The sequence below is a fragment of the Oreochromis aureus genome, linkage group 10, assembly GCF_013358895.1.
Source record: "Oreochromis aureus strain Israel breed Guangdong linkage group 10, ZZ_aureus, whole genome shotgun sequence".
NCBI classification, from domain to species: Eukaryota; Metazoa; Chordata; class Actinopteri; order Cichliformes; family Cichlidae; genus Oreochromis; species Oreochromis aureus.
The window spans coordinates 32709445-32734877 of NC_052951.1; the positions used below are offsets into that span (position 1 = coordinate 32709445).

The 25433-nt window shown below is 43.2% G+C and overlaps 1 protein-coding gene and 1 non-coding gene across 3 annotated transcripts; both read right to left on the minus strand.

The window, feature by feature from the left end:
- Window positions 1-1198: 1198 nt before the first annotated feature.
- On the minus strand, window positions 1199-23586 carry st6gal1 (ST6 beta-galactosamide alpha-2,6-sialyltranferase 1). 2 transcript variants are annotated; one of them, XM_031756373.2, is made up of 9 exons: window positions 23310-23586; window positions 22656-22740; window positions 14092-14298; window positions 12929-13291; window positions 12452-12716; window positions 11302-11399; window positions 10006-10107; window positions 8170-8344; window positions 1199-5511 (listed from the first exon to the last, which is right to left on the minus strand). In XM_031756373.2, the coding sequence occupies exons 2-9, from the start codon at window positions 22665-22667 to the stop codon at window positions 5246-5248; spliced, it is 1488 nt and encodes a 495-aa protein (XP_031612233.2). In that variant the 5' UTR covers window positions 22668-22740; window positions 23310-23586; the 3' UTR covers window positions 1199-5245. The 2 variants fall into 2 exon arrangements, with proteins under 2 accessions (XP_031612233.2, XP_039474656.1); XM_039618722.1 differs by lacking the exons at window positions 22656-22740; window positions 23310-23586 and adding an exon at window positions 19650-19771.
- A 1705-nt stretch (window positions 23587-25291) lies between these two features.
- trnae-cuc lies at window positions 25292-25363 on the minus strand. Its single transcript has one exon. It is a non-coding gene; the product is annotated as a tRNA-Glu (tRNA).
- Window positions 25364-25433: the final 70 nt, after the last annotated feature.

The window sequence follows — 25433 nt, forward strand, 5'->3', positions numbered from 1 at the left end:
AATTATCTTTTATGAAAGAGGCTTATATTAGAATAGAATAGAATAGAATAGAATAGCTTTTTATTGTCACTGTTACAAGAACAGTGAAAGGCAGTTTGGCATCTCTCCATGTGTGTGGAGTACACAATAGCGTAAGTATTTACACAATGACAAATTTACATTTACACAAGAAAGATATGTACAAGTTATACATACACCTGCAAACATACACGCACATACATACATATATGTATATATATACATATTTGCATCCGTGCAAGCATACACACACATATTTCCACATACACGCTTACATCTATATACATACACATACATGCCATCTAACTAGCAGGTGCATTGAGAGGTGCAGTGTGATCAGTGATTGCACACTGAGTGTGTGGCGGGGGGATGATATTGCACATTGAGTGGGGGGGGGGGGGGGTGCTGTTGGAACTATACTAAATAATGTTATAATAAATACAGTTTAAAGTGGTAAGGGTGTTGTTTGCATTGAAGTATAAACAGAAATACGATTTATAAATAAGGTGTAATGTCCATGAGTGTTGGCAGTGCAGTTATCCTCCAATCAGGGTGGAGGTAGGGCATGTTTGACAGCCTGTGGGTAAATTACATTACAAAAGTGAATTCTTACTGATTTTTAAGGCATTAAAATGACATACTACTGCAATACTGAGGTTAACCACAACACCCGACCATATGCAACACTGTCACTGTTTGATCATTTTGGATTCATTGCACTTCATAAACAAACCACATTTGCCATCAGACAGCGACACACTGTGGCCAGATGGGGTATTACATTGAAAGAGTTGAAGCACATCAGTGGAGTCTGTGTCAAACAAAGATATTAACATTATAATTAACCAAAGTAAAACAAATGTAAAAAACATAGTGCTGTAAGTGTTAAATTTGATATACTTTTGTGTGCTGACACCCCACATCTACAGGTTGCTCTTTTTTCCTTTGATATGAAAATAACTGCACTTATTAATTATTATACTGAATGTAGATTACATACTGAATACTCTACGAGTGAGAATGTGCTCTAAAGGTGGGGTACACCTGATCAGGTCATCTGTTTGATGCAGAGCTAACAGAGAGAGAGAGAGTCATTCGCACTCACCTTCACAGCTAGAATGACCCGTCACACTAACCTGCACTTCTTTGGACTGTGGGAAGCAGCTCGAGTACAAATCTCTGTGGAACCGGAGTCAGACAAATTTAATTCACAAGTCTACAAAATGTCAGCAGACGATTAGACTTGTGGATCTTTTAGGAACAAGTAATAAATATATTTGGAATTTACAGTTTATCATATTTATTTTTTTACAGTTAAACAAACAAAATATTTCAAACAGGAACAGAAGGTAGAGCTGAGAATTAGAAAATATCACAGAAAAAGATCAAATAAATCATCTCAAAGACAGATCAGCTGCATGCTTCTAGAACTCTGCACATTTTTAGTCTGATATTAAGTTACAAGACAGCAAAGAAAAAAAATAAAGAAATTAAATCTAAGTTCACAACATTTAACCAATCCTCTCAGAAACAGAAGAGGAAGAAGGCAAAGCAGAGGAAAAAGTGCATCTGTAAGCTGAAACAACAGAATATCAAAAGGCTTCACATGAACGTACACAGAGACTCGACTGCATAGGGAGGAAATGTTCTCATAGCTTTGCTCTGAAATGCAATGACATCAATTATTCAAGTGTGTGACTTTGACTAAACAATGAGGTCTTGGTAAACATGAAACTGAAGTGACCAGAACACAACAGCGGAGTCATTTTTGTTCTTGACGACTTCGCTCGAGCTCCGAGTCGTTCTGCTTCAGGATTAAATTAGCTGTGTTAGCATGTATCATATTCAAAAAGCACTTATTACACGTTACTAAACTTGTGTGTGTTTTATCTGAAAAAATAAAAATAACAGCATCTAAAAATCTCTAGTGTCTGCATCGTGGCTAATTAAAGCTAGCTGGTGAGATTAAGTTTGCTACAGCTGATTTCCCCACTTTTGCATGTTTCATGTATTCACATATACAATATAACATCGTAATATATGAAATACTACATAAAATTTGAGCTACATCTGATTATATTGGAGAAAAAAATCACCATCAGTTAACCTCGTCCTGATAAATGCTAACTAGCCCAGCTAGTCGTATATTTCAAGGGGATCTATTAGCTTTTCTGTATTTTATGAGATATATATTTATTTGTTTGAATACCTGCACCCCACCTGACCAATCAGACAAGAGTAGGCTGTTAGGGAGGGGGTCTGCATAAAGATTGTGAACCATGCAAAGCTACTATAGCCTATAGCGAGAGTCAAAGAACGAAAATATGAAGCTAGCAAATAACAAGTTTTACAGTGGACTGTGGTTAATATTGAGAAATGAGGAGCTGCGTTAGTGCCATGCGGATATTTTCTCTGTTTTCTCAGAGATTTCTTTTGTTGATGTTTTCTCGTTGTTACAACACTAGTTTAGGGAAAACTGGTTTTAAACATTCATCGCTATTAAGAGATTAAGTCAAAAATCCTCCCGAGGCTGATCTTTACTGTGATAGCACTGAAAACGGAGCAGTCATACAGATGTTACAGTAAAGAAAAGTAAAGAAGAAATTGCCATCAGATCATAGGTAAGATGACTAACTAAGCTAACTGACCACTCAGCAGACTCTCCAGTAGCCTTAAAGCTAGTGAGAACAACTCGGTTTACATACTTAAAATCATTTAATCCAAAAATTTTCTGCACAAAATCCAGCATAAATAGAAACCAGCAGGAGCATAATTAGTGCAAATGACACAAGGAGCATTATATGGATCATAAAACTCTTATAATGCAATATTTTTGTTAAATAAAATACTCAACATTGCATTAAAATTGCTTAAATTAGCTTAAAGACTCAAAGACGTTTTGGACATTTAGTGACTTTTTAAAATGTTATATTGACCAGCAAATTAAATGGAATTGCCCATAAATGTCCTCAAGTGAGAAAGCTCACCTTATATATAAAATAATGAATCAAAACAAACTTATTAACATTTTTGATCATTCTAGAAGGACACAGCGCTACCTACCCCTTGTCTTTTATGCTAGTAGCGTTAGCTGCTTGTTAATAGAAGTTGTGGTAGAAATTGCTCATATGAAATTAATATTTGTAATCTACTGCCTTACTCATACCTGCACTTTATATTTTCATGATTAGCTAAGAAACACAGTACCTAAAGCCTCACATGTTCTGAATCAGTTCTGATTTGTGATTGTACCATTAGCAAAAAACGTTTTTTATAGAAGACATAAATGCCAGTTTTTCAGTGTGTTGCTAGTTTGGCTGGTTGTTTAATTGGAGGGTGTTTGTCTGCAAACAGCAACAATACATGTACTTTATGTGAAACTCTTTTCTAGACTTTCTTAGAAAATGTGTAAGCAGCGGTGTAAGTTTAGGCTCAGTCACACTAACTAACTGTTTTGGTGGAAACTGCCAGACTCACCTACTCTTCGTTTACACAGAGCGAATGATTTCACTGGATTAATTTGGACATTTATTTTTTTTGAATCATGCTCAATTTTTACGATTCAAATCAGCTGATCAGACCAATCAGAACTCTGCTTTTGGCAACAAGCGTTTGTAGCTCAAAGCGTGCACTGTTACTGAATACACAAATAGTAAAATAATACTGTTTTACATCAGACACACAGCTACATGCTGCTCTGGGACAATCAGCCCCGTTAAATGATTTCTCTGCACCCTGAGATGTGGTCCACACTCTGACAACAAGAGCTCAAACTGCCCCACTGACATCCTGAAATATCCACGGTCGTGATAAACTCCTGGATCAGGCCATCACATTCTCCCTGCTGTTGTCTTCTCCTGAGAAGTTTCCATTTCTTGTTTAGAAGCATCAGGAGCAGCTCATCGTGGCTACATGTCGACTTCATTTTTATCACAGTGCATTTTTTCCACAACACGTTACAGGTATACGTTAAACTATAAGTTTGGACTTTGTGTCATTTTTGCCACGTGCTCAGTCTGCCATGGACTGAAGAAACAAGTACTGCAAATAAAATATCAATCAGGTATGTAAAGCCAGTTAGCATGTTCATATAAACCGAGTGGGGCTTTTACGTTAGAGAAAAATCAAATGCTGATATCACAGTAAAGACCCTCCTCCTATAATACTTTCATAATATTTACACTACGTGAGGATTACAAAAACATTACTGGAAATGGCAGGACTCACAAAGGGTGTAAAAAACCTACGAAGTGACTTTTTGGGTTAAGTTAGAAGTAAACTCATCTGCAGGCAGTATTTTCTTCAATAAACAGGTTCAGTGAGGTGTGTAAGCGTCATGTATGTAATCACACAGAGAGCACAGCGGCCTCCTACTGCCTGAGCAAAACTGTCACCAGAACACAAACACACATCACAAGCAGAGACGGTGACGCTGCACCTGTGCATGACTGATATTTATGACCCAGTTTGATAAATTTTGGACTTTTATCTGCTTTTTAACTTCAGGAAGAAATGATTTTGGAACCCTCAAAACAGGCCTGTAGAAAAAGCTAACAGTGATACATCCATAAAACAGGTTGGCTGTTAGGGAATCTGTCCTGGAATATATTAATATGCACTTTTTGATCAGAGGACATTTTTGATGGTCTGTCAGTCGCTCTACCTGTACTCTCTCCACCTCGTATGAGCTTTATTGGGATAGTTATAGCAGGGGTGGGAAACTCCAGGCCTCGAGGGCCGGTGTCCTGCAGGTTATGTGTCCTTGATCCAAAACAGCTGATCTAAGTGGTTAAATGACCTCATCATGTCTTGAAGTTCTCCAGAGGCCTGGTAATCATTTGAGGTGCGTTGACCCAGGGTGAGATCTAAAACCCGCAGGACACCGGCCCTCGAGGCCTGGAGTTCCCCACCCCTGAGTTAAAGGCAATCACAGAGATTCCTTGAAAACCACCAGAATTACCCTTTAAGGTCAACATGAGCATCACAATTTGGGCAACTGATTGAAAGAAGCATCCAATGATCATGATTTAGACTCGGGAACACGCGTCAATGACCTCACAGGGATGTGTGTACAGCAGCACATGTATGAGCTGATCGGACTCCAGTATGCGTGTTAACAGCATGAAATATTTATAGAGCGCTCCTTGTGGTTCGGTAGTGTGGATGAGGTTTGCATGCGTCGGCTCATCTTCATGCAGGACTCAGATTTGTGCGTTGATGCTTGCAGTCAGCGGTCTCCTCCGGCAGTCTGGCTGCAGTTCAGCTTCCTGAAGCCGGGCAGCGTGACGCGTCCGTTGGTGTAGATGTCGCGGTCGGAGCCCTGGTTCATGCGCTTAACCAGGTTCTTCTCGTACAGCAGCGGGTGGTAGGCGCCCAGCGTGCAGGCGGCGTCGTAGAAACGCTGGTAGTAATGGCAGAGCTCTGTCTTCCTCCGGGACGGCAGGAACTCGTAGACGTGCACCACCTCGCACAGCGACATCATCAGGACGGTGCCTGGACAGGAAGCAGAGGGTATGAGGACACTTTGCAGAGGTTTTCAGACAGTTTGGTTCTTCCTCTGATCACCAACTGTTGTGCTTCTATAAATCAAATAAAATCGAATGACCAGAACCACAAAAGACCAGGAGGACATGAAACCTGACAGAGAATACCCAACTGAGTGAAAACAGTTAAAATGATTTAATTTTAAATACTGGAAACAAAGATGGCTTTCAGACTAAATATATGAAGATATCATTTCTGCCCATGTGGCCCAGCGCTGGTTAGGACTGATCCTCACTTTGGAGCAACTTCTACAAACATAAAGCCTTCATGTGTTCTTCATCCAGCCCACAGCTTTGTTCTCAGTTGTGTAACAAACAGTACAGCACGGCTGCCTACGCACTGTAGGTCTGCCAACATGTTCACGTCCTCCACGGCCCGCACACATGCTGCAGAACCAGAGCATTAGCATAAACAATAACAACCTTCTCATTACATATAATCAGCTCTCTATAACAGATCTACTTCCTGTCTGATGATCCTGGAGGAGAGATGTTTATAATGAACTGAGGCTCTAATATCAGACACCAAAGGAGGCGGAGCTCCAGTTACAAATCAGATCCTGTATTTGTTAAACTCGTGACATGAACGGAAGGCGTTGGAGGAGAGAGAGAAATATGAAAATCAAGAGTCGTGATCGGTTACAAAGAAACCAAACACAGGAAACAAACTGAGACTGAGGGGAAGCTGAACTCGATCAAAACACCACGAGGAACAGACTTTCAAAATGAAACAGGAAGACGACTGACAGAAGAAACAGAGGAGTTTGTATATATGCGTTCAACCTTAACCTCCTAGGACCTGGCGTCCACATATGTGTAGGGATGGGTATCGTTTAGGTTTTATCCGATACCAGTACCAAACCGGTACTTTTAAAACGGTGCCGGTGCTTAAACGGTGCTCAAACCGGTGCTTAATCAATGGAAAAAACACAAACTTTGTCCAAAAACCTCTCACGTTTAGCTGTTTTTCACTTTTTCTTTGGTCATTTTAGCCTTTTTGGCCAGGGTGAAGGGAGCATCTGCCATCAAACAAGAAGACAGCCGCATGTAACTACGACGGCGTTTGCTAGTTCACCTTACATGCATTAATGTAATAACGTGGTTAGCGTACTCAACGTTACACACGAACAACATGAAGCTACTCACGCAGAGGAGAACGGCTGCTGCTGCCATCATCATCCGTCATCATTTCTGCTACACTGACAGGGCTAGGGGCCAGGACTCTACTCTTCGGGTTTTTGGGGGATGTTGCTAACTCCGGGTCCGATAACAGGCACCACACCCGCAGTAGATGTGCACGGTGTGAGGGCTCGCAGCAAGCTATCAAACACGGCGCATTTCTCGGCTTTAAAAAAAAAACGCTATGCGTCGCCAGGTGTTTCATCAGATTCAAGGTGTTACCTCCTTTGACAGTATCACAGTATCAGCTTAAAGCACTTGTTGCAGGCTGCTGAGTTTGCATCTTTTGCTGTGAAGTACAGCCAGACTTTTGATCGCTTCGCCTTGGGCATTTTTAATCTGTAGCTCTGCTCTAAAAGAACGTACGTACCTGGACCCGCCTACTATCCTCGGAAACGTAAAATGATTGGCTAGAATCTGAAGTGTATCACATCTCAGGAAAAAAAAAAGCACCGAAATAAAGAAAATGTGCGCTGCTTTTCGGTCTGGTTACTACCGTTTATGTCAGAACCGGTGCCATCATGGCACCGGACACCGGTACCCATCCCCACATATGTGGACATCACATTTTGGGTTATTTAGACCAAAATACTCAATTTTGCTCTACAAGGGTCTGATATCCACTTACGAGGACATTATACTGTTACTGTTCTATCAAAATTTGAAACTAATATCCTCATTTGTGGCTCTCATTTTTCTTAAGAACAAAAATCAGGTAAAAAAAAAAAAATCTGGTAATTCTTTGTTTTTACATTCATCGGGCCCCAATATGCCCAAATATCAAAGAGAAATTAAAAATGCATGCTGTGGAAGAGCTCGGGTCTTAGGAGGTTAAAGGGACATTTCACCCCTAAAATCAAACTAAATGTTTTTCCTGCAGCCTGCAGAATCGTTTCTATAAATTAAAAGTACCAAAAAAAGAAGCCAAGAAAAAACAAATGTGTGTCAGTTCGTCACATGAAGCTCTAATGACAGCGTCATAAAGAGGGCAAAGTTTCCTGAAGCAGATTTCAGTCGGCGGCAAGGTCACATTGCTGGACGCCTCATTATCGCTCCTGCAGAGTTCGCCTGGTGCGCAGACTCTGAGGTGAAGCTGAAGGCGTGAGGAGTGAGGCGGATGAACGCCTCATCGATCAGCGAATCAGCCCGGACCAATAAGCAGCTGTCACACAAACGTCCTTTCAGAAGACCGTGATTGGACCAGGAGACTCAACATTTATAGAAAACAAACAACACAACACATGATCGATGCAGCCAATCAGGTCGCAGACACAAACGTCTGATATCTAAACGCACACAGGACTTCATATTAGTGACCTATGAGTTTATATTTTAACGAGTGTCCAGTAAATGTTTTGTTTCAGATTTCTGCCCCACGTGTGTTATGAAGGCAGTTTGTAGCATAACAGGAAGTGAGAGAAAACCATACCGAGCATGCCGGAGGAGGGCGGGTTCTTCTGGATGGGCTCGGCCATGTTGTCCTGTATTCGCTGCCAGATCTGCCACTCAAAGCGAGGATGCAGGATGTAGAAGGGCTGCAGAGGGTGGAGCCTCCTGTACCTCTGGTACTGGGTGAAGATGGGGTAATCAGTCCTGTTGAACCACTGCGGGGGGGCATGCAGGTATAAGTTTTAAATGACACCTCTGACACCTCAAAATAAATTCAGTATCAGCAGCAATCCTGCTGCTTCAGTCTTTGTTTTACTGATGCTTTCCTTTGAATACGTGGTTGAGTTATCAGGGAGACGCTCAGTGCAGGCTGCAGAAAGAGGATGTTAACTAATTAGTGACCGAAGGATGATGTTTTAGAACAGAAAGTGAGCAACCATAACTGAAAACTGGGGAACAAAGACGTGAGAGTAAAACACTGAGAGGAACCGATAAACTCCATAAATACAAACATCACAAAAATACTGAAAACAGCAGCTCAAATAAACCAGAAACTTTACGAGCTCAGACCCTGAGAATCTCACTGGGATCATGACTTTTCTACCACATAAAGGCTGCAGAGATAATGTAGGGGGCGGTGGCTTCGGAGAGGAGAAGAAGGGCCAGGGCCCCCCCGCTGTTCGGGGTGTCCTTCATGTGCAAATCTTTCAGTCCCACTGCTGGACCGAGGCCTAAATGTCAGAGTTGTCCTTTATGCAGCTTCCAGTAACGAAAGCGTCTCCATTTAAAGGGACAACAGACAAAATGCATTCAGCGCAGACCAACTGGGCTGCATAAAGGACCAGCACAAGATAAATGACGTCCACTGGGTTTTAATCGTGCCAGGTTACTCGAGTGGAGTCCAAGAATAAAAACAAAGAGCAGAAGAAATCCTCTGTAGTGGTAGACTTGTCCTCTCCTCTCAGGAAAAACACATGAATTATGCATCAGAGAATCAGCTTCTGAAGCTGGAAAACCAGCAGTTGTGCTGCAGTCGGTGATCAGAGAGTTCCTGCTGGTAACTGGATTTATTGACGACTCGTTCAGTTTCCCTGCAGCGCAGAGTCAGACCCACTCCACGCTCTGTGCATCCATGAGGGGAACATTTCATCATGTCAACCTTTAAACTCCTGAGAAAAGAAGCCAGTGTGCAAGAGCCTCAACCTGCAGTCCCTCAAGTGTCCACTAGAGGTCCCAGCAGTGAGCCAGTCCCCACAGACTCGTGTTAAAATGTTTGACTTTGCTCTCCAGCGAATCTTCCCGTCATAAAGCTTTACATTTTATGTATTAGGGGTGTGGCCTATTAGGCTCAACTTCAGCTAAGTGACCTCCCTGAACTGGACCTCTGGACCGTGTTTGTGCTGTCAGAGCTTTTTTAATGCAACTGATCTGATAATAAATACAGCTGCTGTTAATTCTGCACACAGACCGTCAAAGAAGTTACAGATACAGATGCAGGTATCGACTGTGTGCACAGCAAAGTAAGCTGCATGCTTTATGTTGTATGCTTCACTGTTTTTGCACAAATTTGACATTTTCCAAACAAAATTCTTGCAGCCAGAGAGACACCATCATGTTCACCAGTGCACGTCTATGTTAGTCTAAAATCCACAAATGTCCAAAGAAACCACAAACTGATTAATACAAGCGCATGCATGAATGTGTGTACACGACAGAGCTGTAGGAGAAAAACTTACTCAGAGAAAAAAATGTGTCTCTTATTTGACAAAAATTCTACATTTAATTTGAACAATTTAACAAAGTTATTAAACACACGCTGGTTGTGACAGAGCTTCAAGCTTAAATCCAAACACAGGACAGTTTTGTGAAACATCACCTTTGTGAGATCAGCAGAGAAGGGGGCGGGGTCCCAGGCCACCAGAACACCTGAGCTGTACAGAGAACTGGACAGGAAGCGGTGGTCATCAGACGCCATCACCTGTAAAGGCGGGAAAAGATTCAGAGAAAAAGCACACTGACACACGTCGCCGAGCGAGCCGCGTCTCACAAGCTTTAATAAATAAAACCTGCTTTCATGACTGTTAAACCTCTTTAAAAATGAAAAGCTGTGAAAACAGAGCAGCTAAATTCTCTGGTTCTACTTATTAAGCCAATTTCACTAAATAGAGTTTTGACTCTGATGATGATGCAGTATTCAGAAGCATTCTGCAGATCCTCACAGCGAGGTGTTCTCACATAAAAGCATCTAAAAACAGCCACAGGCAGCTCCTCTCCACTAAAACACCCACAGCCCATCTGCAAACTCCGAGTTCGACCTCTTCAGCGCGACCATCGCCTGCAGCGTCGTTACAAACTCAACTTTACTCCAAACTCTGGAGGAGAGCCGAACGCTCTCACAGACACTAATCAAAGTGATTTAAATAACAAAGGTGCACGTGTTGTATGGAAAAAGTTATTAAAAAAATAAATAAAAACAATTAACATTATTTCTGTCACATGTGTTTAGTTCCATTAGTGGGTGCTCATATTAGACACGGCCAGGTTTCTAACAATGAGGTCAAAATCAGACTAAACGCTTCGTTTCACACAGTTTTTCTCCTCTTGGATCTCTGTGATGTCACAGAGGGGGCCTAACACTAATAAGGAGATCTCAATCAGATCTACTGTTTAAATATTTTGCTTATGAGGGGCAGCCAATCAGAAGATAGTAAGTTAATAAGTGCGACAGAGAAAATTATCGTATAAAACTGGCCGCAGATTAAAAATCAAAGCGCAGATGATCTTTGGATTCTTGTCTTTATTGTTAGTTATTATCACCACGTTTGTCTGTGAAGGTTCTCAGTGGGAGTTTCTCCCCAAGAGGGACAAAGGGGGGTCTTTTGCCCCTCTTTGGGGGGAAACTCCCACTGGGTTTAAATCTGGGACTCTCCACCATTTGACCCTAGAACTGAAGAAGCTTCTGGGATGAGAGGTGAAACGTCTTCAAGCAACTTAAAGAAATCCAGACGCTTTTCTTTCTGAGCTCCTTAGACTACGATGACCTGGATGACTGAGAACCTTCAGACATATTTGTGAACACTAAAAATAGACTATCACCACGTTTGTTTTGTTTACAGTGAAGCACTTTCTCTCAGCTCAGCTGTCACCACCTGGTGGCTGTTTCTGTGCCTACCTGTGAGTTGATGAGGCGGATGGTGGTTTTGGACCCGACATCCTTCTCGTACCCGGTGGTGGGCGCAGCGTTGAAGCGCAGCACAGCTTCATGTGAGTCTGAAAAACGAGAAAACGAATTTGGTTAAGAAGAAGTGAAAGTTTGTGATTCACTGAAGTGACGCATTTTCTGTTAATCAACCAAGAACACAAACACACACACACTCTTAATTCAACAGGGTATTTTAAAAGATGATAATAAAGTCAGTTATTAAATAAAGAGCTGACTTCAGCAGGAACACTGGCTGAATTTAAAGCAGTGTGAGGTCACTTAAACTGCTAAACATGCTTCTTTTCAGCCTATTTTCACACTTACTTTGTGCCTCCTCCACGTTTTCGGACACAAACACCAGAAAAAGAAAACAGCAGCTGACTTGTTCTGTCCCACAGTGGTGGAGTTCAGTCTCAGTTGGACAGTCTGTCCATTCACCCGTTTTCTGCAGCTTGTCCGGGCCGTGTGGGCAGCAGACATTCCTCTTCCTGCCTCCTCTGAGGCAACAGCAAGATGTTCCCAGACTGTCCCGGGGCCTCGAGGGGCCTTTGAAGGGGACACTCCACCCTTTTATGGCTAATGCCAACAGTCTCAGACATGGAGACACATCATCCTCGAACAGATGGTTATACAGGCGCTGCACGCAGCTCACACTTCAGTCAGAGCGCCAAGCAAACTGTGTTAAATGGTGTTTAAAGACATGCTGTGTGGGAAACTCTGGAGCTACCAGACTTCTGCAGAAAACAGCTCAAACACGTTCTTCCTCTGTGGTGCAGCAGAGAGCAACTTTAAGGGAAAAAGGGCTTAAAATAGCTCCACATGGACTTCTGGGAGGGCTTTGCAACTTTCACACAGCGGGAATGATTCTGCGTGAGAGCAGCAGGGCTCAGGACTTACAGCAAACCTCGCTTTGGTCACTTTGAACCATGCTGTTTATTTTTTTAACTTTTGTTTCTGTTTCGCGTGCTGCTCACTGCTGATGCTGGGAGCAGAAGAGCAGCTCTGAGGTTCTCGACAGAGAAATATCGTCTCATCCTCTGGACTGTCCAGATGTGAGGGACATTTTTAAATCCCAGATTTTGGGAGTGAAAAGCACCAAATTCACATTTAAATGTCTCACCGATCTCTTTGCCCAGCCCAGAGTAGCGCAGCGACCCCGCCGATGACACCACAGCACAGCTCTTGTAGGGTCCGAGGTCAGAGGTCAGCTGCTGCGGAGGCAGCTGGGTGGCCCAGGGCAGCAAGGAGAAGGGCTGGAGGTCAGGGGTCAAAGTCGCGACCTCTACTTTGTCCTTCAGTTGGCAGAGAAGCTCGGGACCGCTCAGCTTCGGTGTGCCAGAGACGCCGCCGGGGCCCGACAGCTCGACTCCGTATTTGTTCATCGCCTGACAGAAATACCAGGAAACATGGAGAGAGGAGGACGTCAGTCCGATATGAGAGCCTCTGACTGCACTTACAGATCACATCTAATGAATGTTCTTCAGATGTTTTACAGACGGTTTTATTCTTTCAGCTGCCGGCCGCTGAAGTCTAAATATAAAACTGGACTTAGCCTGCATGTAACTTGTAGACGCTGCGTCCCCGGTCCTCGATTCACCTGGTAGTTCTGCACCACCTTCTTCATCCTGGTTCCCAGCATGCTGCTGGACATCTCGTCGTCCCACACCTCTCCCAAAAGCCCGTTAGGCCCGAAGAACTCGGCGTCGCTGCCTCTGCCGCTCAGCTCGCCCTTCCGCCGGCCCCCGAACAGGGTCTCCAGCGCTCGCGTGAAGGGGCGCGGCAGCAGCCGGCTAAAAAACCCCGGGGGCTCCCGCTGTTTCCGCTTCGATGACGAATCCCTGGCTTCGTGGCTGTGGTTGGATGAGGACAGGACGGGGATCGGACGGCGAGGGTCACCTGGGATGACACCCGGGAGCTTCTGAGGGTCCGTGTACATGGGCTTGGCTCCACCTCGCAGCACCTGTGGGAATCAGCAGCATCAACATTATTGTGGTTCACCACAAATAACTCAAGTCTGTTCGTTTCTTCCCCCTTCAGGAAGTGGTGCAAACTTGCAGGTGGTGCATGACACCAGCTCAAACATCGAGCCTGTAGCTTTCTGTCGCTGGAGCGCAGCTGCTACACCTTAAATATGACGATGGAGAGAACGAAACCTGGACCACTAAACCCTGGTTTAGCCTTGAGGCCATTTCTGATTGGTTCAGGGAACAGCAGAGCACCAACTGCTTCTCTGTGGTTCTGTGTCAGGTCTTCTAAGGACATGACTTTCAGATACTGTTCAGCTGTAGTTGTTTTTAGGTCTGCTGCGTCTTCTTCTGGGCTCCACTCACTGAGTTTTCCCAGATTTTTTAAGGACACACTGCACACTGTGCTGAATTATGCAAAGATTTCATCTAAAAGCTATTTGGAAATCATCTTGTTGGTGCGAACATAGTATTTTATGCCTTAGACTGTTATCTTTGAGACTTTTTGATATTTAACCAAAGAAATGAGAACAAATGATGTGTTTTTGTGACGGTCTGCTAATAAAAGTTGTTATTATGTGTAGAAACAACACTTTAAAACATCTGGCTGCTTGGAAGCAAAATATCAAGAAACAAGGGGTGGCTCAAGACTTTTGCACAGTATGCATGCTTGTTTGTTTTCTTGCCAAATTTCATTTTTCACCTTAATTTAAAACTGTGTTTTCCTTGCTGTAGTTTTGCTGTGGGTTGAATAGAAACTATTCAATGAAATGTTTTTGGGTTAAACTTTTCAGACCTTGATGACATTGTGTGCATGAGGCTGCGCGCGGGTTCGTGCCCGGACGCCAAAGATGGCGTCGGTGACGGGCACGCTGTTTTCAGCGCAGATGGCGTAGAGCAGAGCCATGGAGATGCAGAAGAAGGTCATGCAGAGCACGCCGCGGCGAGCCCGACGCCTCAGACGCCACAGCAGGCTGACTCTGTCCATCGCTGCCCCGGGTATCTGCAAAGACAGAATCAAAGGTTTGTATTACACGTCAAAACCGCCGTGTCTCATCTGGACTCTGTGTTTTTTGTTTGAAATAGTGGGTCAGCTTATAAAAGACGAGGTGCGGGTGTGCCACATCTCATATTCAGTATCGGGGGAATTCAGTGAGCGTTCATTATAGCAGCTGATGAGAACCCACAGAGCTCAGAGACCAGCTTCCCCTAACGGCTCCATCAGTGCTGTTTAAGAAATTTAAGTCCACACATGAAATTAAGACTCATAATATCAAGATGATGTGTTTTATGACTGTTCAGTTAATCTCTGCTAATCTTCACAGCTGACTGTAGCTGATGCTTTTCTGTCACCTGAGACAATAAAACAAATTTTTAGTGTTCACAAATATGTCTGAAGGTTCTCAGTCATCCAGGTCATCATATTCTAAGGAGCTCGGAAAGAAAAGCGTCTGGACTTCTTTAAGTTGCTTGAAGACGTTTCACCTCTCATCCCAGAAGCTTCTTCAGTTCCAGGGTCAAATGGTGGAGAGTCCCAGATTTAAGCCCCGTGGGAGTTTCCCCCCCCAAAGAGGGACAAAGGACCCCCTGATGATCCTCTACCTAATCACATGATCCAAGGTGTGAAAACGAGTGAAAGCGGGTATGGGACCTAATCAGCCAGGGTTTCGGGTGAGCTCACTGGGAAACCTGGCCCCACCCTATCATGTGATTTCCTGAGGTCAGATGGCCCAGGCTGTGAGTGGGCGTTAAGGCGCCTGGGAAGGATCTCAGAACTGGATTATAGATGGCAGACAGTTGGTGTCGTAAACCATCTTTGAACAGAAGTTTAAAAGTTTAAAACTGCCTGAGCTCATCAGCTGAGTGGAAGAGGACACGGACTCATAACTGGACGACGGCGGATCAAATCTGGTCTCAGGAGCGACTCACGAGTATAAAATGACAAAAGAACGCAACACACAAAAACAGAGCTACAAATAAAAATGTGGAACAAAACATATGGCTAAAAAACCCAATAAAGGTTGGGAGAAGAAACAAACTGGATGAACATCAAAATCAACCAAAGCACGAGGTGCTAATAAAAAGGTGGTTCACACAGAAGGTCCTCAAAACGATCCAGATACCAAAAAACAAAAAGGATGGTGGAAAGAAATAAGGTCCTAAAGGTCAGTCTTCTAACTGTGCCACAGCCTGATACAGAAGACGTGGAAAACACTTCAGCTTGTCGCAGATCAAAGTGAAATTAATCTGACTGATCAGGTTTTCTTGGCGTGCTCTGAGTTTCCAGCAGCAGACTATAAAAACATTTACACATCTTCTCACCAAATTATTACATGCATGCTTCAGTCACACTGCAATCCACAGTTTACTCTTGGTTCTTCGTTCTGCACATCACCAGCTCCTGACCAGGTGATGTGTTCAGTGTTAGTTACCATGGCGATTTAGCCTCGTAAAGGGAGACTGTTGTGCCACATGAAACCCCGACTGTCAGCTCAGCACAGCTCCTCTTATCCTAACATCTGCAATCACATGAAGCAGGTTATCAACTCGATAAGCCACCCCCCCGTTTATCAGCCTAGCTACGAGCACGCTGACACCACAGAGACAACCATGAGGAAGTCATGCACCTTACAAATGATACATGCATCAGAGAGGAACCGTCAGATTTCAAAATGCTACATTTTTGAAGTGAAGGTTGTAGTGAAGTTTAAAATTCATGACTTAATATGAAGTTGCTCAGGGCAAGCACCACACAGTCAAAGGTGAAGTGAGTGTGCTGAAAGGTGAGTCCTTACAACAGTGTCAGACTCGTCACAGAGTTCTGCGAGCACGCCTCGAGTCACGCTGAAAGTCAACAAGAACAAGCTTGTTTTGTTTGTTTTTTTCTACAGGATGTGTTTGGGGTGTGAACTCTTCATGGCCTTCGCTCAGTAAGACCAGACAGGAGCTGGTTTATTAAGTCTGCTAACATCGAGCTGTGTCCATCTTCCACCTCGATGTGGTTTATTTGTGCAGGCGTGGAGCAAAACGACCACACTGACAGTCCAGAAGTGTAAACGCTGCAACTCTGGGACTGACATTCTGTCACATGATGCCAATAATCAGACTTCACTCTTCTGACCGCTGTCACGCTATCTGAAGTAACACGCCGGCGTTCCGCGCAGCTTTAGCGACTCTCGTTAGGAAATGACTTCAGAGCCTCGCTCTCTCCACACGCTGATGTCTGAGCGATGTTCAGGAGTCGAGGGGCTATTTGTCTGATAACTGATTGGTCAGTAGGACATGATTGATCTCTAAGGTAGTACACAACACTCCAGAGCAGCACAAGTTACCATAGCAACGTAACAAGTGAACTGCGTTGGTATGTTAGAATTTATATTTTATCTTTAATACATGTTTACTTCATTATTGTTACACTAATTTTTTTCTTTTTTATTACACAGACAGTGTAACAGAACACTAACACACACACACACACACACACACACACACACACACACACACACACACACACACACACACACACACACACACACACAGACGACCCCACTTAAGGACGTGTGGGTTTGTGATACCTGCAACAAAACGAGGCCATAAATTATGATGTGTGCTCCCCCCTCTCGTTCTCGGTGACGCTTCCTTTTTCAGAAAGAAGAGGGAGGAAGACGATTACTGATGAACTACACTTCAAGACTGGACAACATGGAAAAAGGCCAAACTGGATTTGCCCGCTACTGAAAACAAACAGCAATGTTTCAGAAAAACCAAAGTCCTCAGTATTCTGACAGAACCGCACATCACCTATGGCAGCTGGAACGACCTCCAAAGAACATGACTGTGCCGAGGAGGCCGAGGCGAGACACCCGCAGGAGGGCAAACGTTTCAGGCCACAGAGGAGAAGCCTGCCAGATCTTCATCTGAATCAGGCTGAGGAGAGAAGACTGAAAAGAAATCCGCCAAAGAGTCTCAGGATAAAGAGAAGAAGAGAACAAACAAACTGCAGAGCACAGTTTCAACAGTCTGTTCTGGATTTTAGTGACACTAAAGCCAAAACTAAAACTAAACTGAACAAAAAAGTTTGTTTTTTCCATTTTAAATAATTAGTTCAGGTTCCTGCAACTGTGACATTTTTAGCCCCGTGTTTGTTTCTGCTGTTTTGTTGCAACATAAGTGATTCAGTCACTGAACCATATCAGCAATGTTTAAATGGGACCTTATTAGGTTGCAATCCTGTGGTTACACTGTAAAGAAGTGAACTTCAATAGTTGACTAATAAATGATGAATGATATGATAAATGATAATTTCATGTGTGCATTTCATTACAGATGAGCTTTGCTGCAGGGAATGAGTCATTCTGTTAATCAGCCTTTTTATTAGGTCTGAGCGCTCCATACTTCTGTTGAGCTCAATCATTCATATCTCTGCTTTTGCATATCTTGTCAACATGACCATCTCATCGATGCTGCCAAACTGTTGCTAAACATCATCAGTGACTGCTGTTGCAGTCTTCCTGAGGGTACACTTGAAGTTGTAAGGTCTACACTGTATGATTAAGATAAGAGATAAGATGAGACTTTATTGATCCCACTGCGGGGAACATTTGTTCGTTACCTCAGCTCAGGTAGAGATAGCAGAAGAACAGAAAGGATAAAGTCAAGAAACACAAAATAAATAAGATAATACACTATATACATGGCAGCATACACAGTATGTGATTATGAATAGAGGGTTGTGGAAATATTCAAGAAATAAAGTATTCTACCACCAATATTAGTATGTAAGTAAAAGATATCTATAAGTATAGACATGTACACGCACACACACGTCCATACATGTAAAAGGTGCTTTACGTATAAAATGATTACTTAGCAGGTGTTTGTTATGTTCTGAGCACCATCTGTCTCCACGCCAAAGCAAGATAATTACACACGTCTAACTCATCATAATACCACAGAGGTGGGTGAGGTGGAGCCTGCGTGGTGTAACAAACATTAAGAATGGGTCTAACAGCCCTCAGATACTTCGTTCTTTCAGGGCCGACCTCCTCTGGTTCTGTGGAGGAAAAGACTTTTAGATTTGGTGCCTCAGACGTGGTCAGGAACCTGTACGACGGTAAGATTGGTGCTTCCAGTGACTGTGAGGACGCCAGTCCAACCTCGCTCACGTACCAGTGCAGTTATGATGAGTCCTCAATGTTGATCTTGATTTAATAGAGATTTTGATATAAATTGGTGTTAATGAAGTTCTGAGAGGTTTATCTAATGAACATGTGTTACCTAATTAAACTGCAAACTAATTTAAATCCATCCTGTTGGATGAGCCCTAATAAACTGTGGACCGCATTAATTAAGTTTCCTATAATGTCTAATCGGCTAACTAAATCTGAAAATACCATCGCAGGTCTGTTTTCATGTCACTGAGGGTGACCTAGGAGATGCTCCTGACAGAGAGGGGAGGTGCTCAGTGTTATTATGTGCTGCACTTGGTTCTTCATAATAAAACAGCCTTAGATGTTGGAGAACGGTGGAGCACATGGAAAGTGAGGATGAGAGTCGAGTCTGTGTTTACAGCCTGAGTGTGGTCGTTCGGTCTCCTGAGTGAACGAAGAGACACAGATCCGTTTAAAACTCGAACATTTAACTGATTAATAAATCTGAAAGACATTTGTACTTTGAGTTTATGGCGTCTCCCCTTATAAAATAAACCCGACAGACAGCACAGAAAACCCAGGATTAATTCCAGAGTTAGTCAGTGAATAATCCCAAATCCTGCGTCATAGTCCCGCCACTGATACGACACGTCATTCGTTTACAGCAGAGCAGGCCGCCTGCACCGTGTCAACCAATCAAACAAACTACACGGCGACACGTCACAGTTTGTTACTCAGGAAGAGGAGAAAGCTGTGGTTAAGAGAGCGAGAGCGAGTTTAGAGATGTGAGCAACATTTAACGTGTTTGGTGTGTGTAGTTAGCGTGTAGTGTCATCGTTTTTTGATAATAAATAAATAAATCGATAAATCATTAGGTCGCCCCTGAAGAGCTCAGTGGATGTGAGCCAAATTTGCTAACACGACGCAGCTCCACACCGATGCAAAGTTTTATCACAATTCATTCAAAACTTTTCCACAGACAGAACGACACACCAGTGACACCAAATACATGACCTCCTGGTTTAACACACACACACACTCACAAAATTAGTACAAGTCTACCAACAACACGCTCCAGAGAAGAAAGTGCAGCAAAGACAGAACAGGACATCTAAGTACTGATGCTTACGGCTGTCTGCACAGCTCCACCCAACAACATCTCCTGAAATGATGATTTTTAGTAAACAGATAAAGACCGTCTTACTTTTTTGAAAAGACGTTCCAACACATCTAATCACGAGCTCTTCAGCGCCTCTAATAACGCCGGCAAGCAGAGTGAGACTCAGCAGCACTAAATGCTAGATGCTGATCACAACATGCGCCGTGACATCCTGTTCAGACCACATGTAACAAAAACCAATCAGATGTGCATCAGTTCCACTGGCCTTCGCATGCAGGAATAAAAGCACACAAAGTGCTTTGATAGTGTCGGGTTAATGCTTTAAATCAGTATTATTATCATTATCAGACTGTTATTAAAATAAATTTTGTTTTTGTGTTGACAACTTCTTCCTGTTTTGATAGTCTCAGGGGGCAGCCGATGGCCGGGGGACTGCAGACGGACCAAATTCACTACAGCTGTGTGCAGTAAACTTGTTGCGTTTGAAAGGCTGCTTTCTGTTTGTTAGAGAAATTATTAGAAAAATAAATAAGAAATATAGCATACAAAAAAAAAGGAAATAGCCACAATAGTTACTATACTTAGGACAAAAAGTAAGAAAACCTGCGTTTGGCTGATTATTTGTGTAGCGGTGCTTCTCAGTAATAAATCTTAGACTATTGAAAAGCTGATTTACGTCCTCTGACACGGCGCCTCATTGGTGGGGAGGATGTATTTGTGGGTGGAGCAGCAGAGTTGAGGATGTGCGCGCAGGCAAACCTTGCCAACCCTTCTGCCAATGACCAGCAGGAGGCGTCTTGGGTGCCCCAAGACGTACATCATCACCCACGATAACCGCAGCTTAAATTTCTATCCATCCATTCTCCTCTGCTTGTCCTTTTCAGGGTCGTGGGGGGGCGGAGCCTATCCCAGCTGTACACCCTGAGAGGCGGGGTACACCCTGGACAGGTCGCCAGCCTGTGGCAGCGCTAACACATAACAGTTAATTGGTAACTCTAAATCGCCCATAGGGGTGAATATGGTTGTCTGTCTCTATGTGTTAGCCCTCTCTGTCTGTGGCCACGTCCACACTAATCGTTTTCTCTCCGTTTTGGCCTCCCGTCCACACTGAGAGGGAAAATGCAGCGTTTTGAAAACACTCAATAACACATACATTTGAAGACGGTGCTTTTGCGTCGCAGTGCGGACAGCGAAAACGGAGACTTTCGAAAACGATGACACGTTAGTCATATGATGCAGCCATGTGACCAATTAAACTAAGACAGCGGAGGGCATTATACAGCAGTTGTTTTGTTTGCTCTCAGGTTTGACAGCCCTATTAAAGATTAATATCAGTCTGTACATGCTCCAGATGCTTTTCTTCAAATTCTTTAACTCTCACTCGCTTTTGCGTTTCATGCATGCGCAGGACTGGAACGTAAGCATTTTCAGCTGTTTCAATGTGGACGCGCAACTCTGTGAAAACGACTGAAAACGCTAGTGTGGACGCGGAGCCAAAAACACTGTTTTACATCTATCCGGGTTAGTGTGGACGTAGCCTTTGTCTGTGCGTACATTTGACTCCTGCTGCTGCTCACACTTTGTTTCAACACGTTCACTTTGAATTATGAAGCGTGTCGTCAGTGGGAGCCGCTCAGCGAGAAACAGCCTTCATTTACTCACACTTAGAAATCAAACTGGAGGTGTCAGTGACACAGCAATAAAACACTGTGCAGTGGGTGCTTTCCCACAAACGTTCGTGAAATATTGTGAAATAATTTGGTGATAATAATCTGATGATTTTCCTTATTTGCTCATTTCAGGTTTTATTAAATAAAAAGTTGATGTTTTTAGCATTTGGGGCGTTTTGCATCAGAGTGGCTACGTCCATCTGTAGGTTACCAGCTTATCCAGCCTCCAACATGATCCAGTGAATGAATGAACGGAGGCAGCATCAGTTTAGTGCTGCTGACTGCAAACAGATGTTGTGACAGGGCATCTGATTAAAGATGTTAAGACAAATCCCCCTCCCCCCGCCCGCACACACACACACACACACACACACACACACACACACACACACATACACACACACACACACACACACACACACACATATTTGAGAAGATACTCACTCTGCAGCTGAAACGGCCCTTTAAAGGCACCAGGAAGTCAAGACTCACACAAAATGGCCTCTTCACTCTTCATGAGATCACAAAATCAAGCTGCTCCTCACACAGAGAGCAGAGGTGTGTGTGTGTGCGTGTGTGTCATGCAAGGAGATATGAAGCCATAAACTACCCGTGATTAAAAAGGCCGGCGTGTGCATGTTTTAATCCATCCACTGAGGGAGATTGGCAGCGGCGTCACACCACACAGCAGCTGATTGGTCGGCTGCAGTGGGACATTTACGCCTCAGATCACCAGCATCACATCTCCTGAAATCATCACTGAACACAGACACAGCAGTTTAACGCAGCATTCACTGGTTTAACTCTAAATTACCAAAATCCTCATACGTTCCCGGCTGGTTGGAAACAGGGTGTACGGTGAAATTTGGCCTTTTTTAATTAATTTTGTGTATTTGAGCTTTATAAGTACGACAGATCTCCAATGAAATTTGAAGGGCCTAGATCAAGGTCTTAATTCTGGGCCCATCTTCATGTACTTCTACAGTCATAGTTTGAAGGTTACTGTATGTTATTATTATCAGACAAAAGCAGCTGAGTGTGAGAGGCCTGCCGGGGAACTTTTGTACAGTTTGATTGTCGATGGATCGACCCTGCAGACGCAGAAATGGTTTTGCTTTGTGAACAAACACCTTGCTGCTGTGCTGCTTCCTGTTTACTATAACAGCTGCTGTGCCACCCCTGTGATGTTTGTACTGATACTCAGCGCAGCTGAAGCTGTCAGAATGAAACTCGACACCCACAGCATCTGCTGCTGGTACTACTGCTGACTCTGTGAGTCAGCTTCATCACAAAGCACACGTTTCTGAGCCCAGAGAGGCTGAGATTTCAAACGCAGGCTCAGAGAGGACGGTTTTTATATCACTCGGAGGATTCAGAGCAAACACTGCAGATGACCTGGGGGGGGGGGTGAGCACGTTACCTTGTAGGCCATGGCTCGTCTTAGTGCGTTGGTCGTACTGATGGTTTGAAACAGGACGCTGCTTTCAGCGCTCACCTCATTGCCACTGTGGAAAGGAATATATACAGTAAATCCAGGGTTCATACACATCGAGTCCACGTTAAACTCTTTCACAGTTTATCTAAAATAAACACTTAATAAAGAAAACTGGAGCAAACGTGTTAGAGCAAAAATAAATACATTGTAAGCTACAGTCGTACTAGTTTAGTAAAGAGTCATAATAAATGTGTCTGAGTAAACAAACTCAGACTGTGTTTTTATGATAGCTTCCTGATAAATGTGCAGCACGTTGCTTTGTTCTGTTATCACTGCTGCATTAATGCACTCTGGACTAAAAGGCCTTCAGGAGCACTTTCACTGTCTGCTTCACTCACGATGACACCAGGACAGAAACATGATGCTGCTGTTGGACAGCAAAGATCAGCGTAATAAGGGAAGAAAGGAGGACAAGACATTTAAAACCGTGTGAAAAATAACAGCTTTAATGATGCTGCTGCACAGTAGATACAGTGCACATGATTATTAATGACTGACGGGAATAAAGTAAATACAGTAACACACGCCGGGCATTGGATCAGCACAGACACATCAACAGAGAGAGATGTCTGAGGTGACCTGTATCGGTGATGCTCCTCCGCTCGCCTCCTGCCTCTGATTTGTGGACGCTAAGGCTCCGAGCAGCTTGTTGTTCCCGCCGCCATGTTTCCGGTGATTCGCGGTCCTGCTGTCCGTCCGTCCGGTCCGAGGCCGCTGCCGGTGTCCGCTGGCATGAGCGGAGACCGGGAGCGGTGAGTCCTCTCTCGTTTTAGCCCCTCTCTTTTCTACTGTCTTTCTCTGTGACGGTCACCATGCAGGCTGCTCCTGCTGCTGCATCGAGCAACAAGCTAGCACTGACACGAGCGGCGCATTTCCGATGAGATTTTCAAAAATAAATAATACATTTAAGTAAATCAATATGGAATTTATATAGCACCTTTTTAGACTTTCACAGAAATAAATAAATAAATTAATTAATTAATTAATTAATATTGCACGTTTAGTAAAACATACATAAAATTGTAGAAAGAAACAAAATCTTAAAATTAACTGTGAGACAGTTTTAAGAAGAGATTTACCAATTTAAGAGATTTACAGAAGTGAGAGAGGATGTACATGACAATACCTCAATTCAAACCTTCTTTGTTTTTTGTGTAAAAATATTTTGTAACTTCTCCTAATTGTTTTCCTTTTCTTACTTTTCTGTTTGTCACACTTTTTAAGATCATTAAATACATTTTAATATATTTAACACGAAACTAATCCAAGTAAAAACAAATTCGATTTATGTTTTTCTTTATTAAGAGGAAAAATCCAGCCAAGCCTTGTTAAAAGTAATTTTATTGCATTTTTTTGATGATCTAAAACATGTAAGTGAGAGAGATATGCCAAACCCTAAGAAATCAATGAGAAGTTAATATGTTTTCACTTTGTCCCCCTTCAGCATGATGAATGACAATATCTGAAGCTGGTTCTGCAGTTATCGCAGTTATCACACGGGGAAGCTCTTCTTCCCCGTGCTTGCCAAGTGCTGCTTATAAGGGATCATCTGATCATTGTAGTTTTCTCTCTCCGGTGCTGTGGGGTTTAACTTTATTTTTTATCTTGCCTTGAGATGTCTGCTGTATAAATGAAACATCTTTTTCAGTCACATCTTATTTTTCATCACTGATGTCACATGCATACCTAAACATTAGTTTTGGAGGTCATAACGTTCCTCTCCCACAGTGCTGGGATCATAGCTGGACCTCAAGGGTCCAGGCTCCCCAATAAATCAATGTCCCCCTTTAAGCTGAATTCTGCTGATATACAACTGATAACACTCATATCACCAATAATCACTGAGGAGGACACTGATGAGCGCATGCTAGGGTGATCATATTTTGATTTCCATAAAGGATACTTGGACCAGTCATGAAGAACTTTAAAAATACTGTTTGCTTCAAGAAAACTTTAACATATTTAAATGATGCCTTCTCTGTGTGGTTAATGAATTGTGAAATAAAAAATGTCTTTATATGTTTTTACAAGTCGACAAGTGCAAAAGAAGAGGACGGTTGGTCATGCAGACAATTTGCTTCTGCAATCTAAGTTAGATATTTTTACAGTTTTATTGCTGCTGTTATATCATTTTATTTATTGATTCATTGATTTTGTGAATACCAGAGTGACTTGATCCCCCCCCCCTCCCCCTCCCCCCGTCATAATTGGTTACCTATCCAATGCATATGGTGTCCTGCTGACCCTGCTCCTCTGACAGGTGAAAGACGTTTCTAACGTGAAACTGCGTTTTTATTTTGAAGGGAAGTTTTAATCACCTGACTTCCTCTTCTCGCCTTATTAATTCTAAATGACTTGTCGTGCCTTTATGCAGCAAGCCAGAACACGCAATCTCTCTGCAGGGAACATTAAGATGCACCAAAGATGCAACAGCCTGAGAGTATCTTTGCTTTAGTGAGTCTTGTGCTGTGCATACTGACATAAATAACTCTAAAGAATCACTTTTCATTTACAAAAAGTTTGTAAATTTATGCTAAAAAGGCAAAAAAAAGAAGGAGATGTTCCCTGACCGGGAATCGAACCCGGGCCGCGGCGGTGAGAGCGCCGAATCCTAACCACTAGACCACCAGGGACAGATACGGGTCGCGCTTCACCAGGCACATCCATAGTTGGTACAGTGAGTCCCTATACGTCATATGAGGT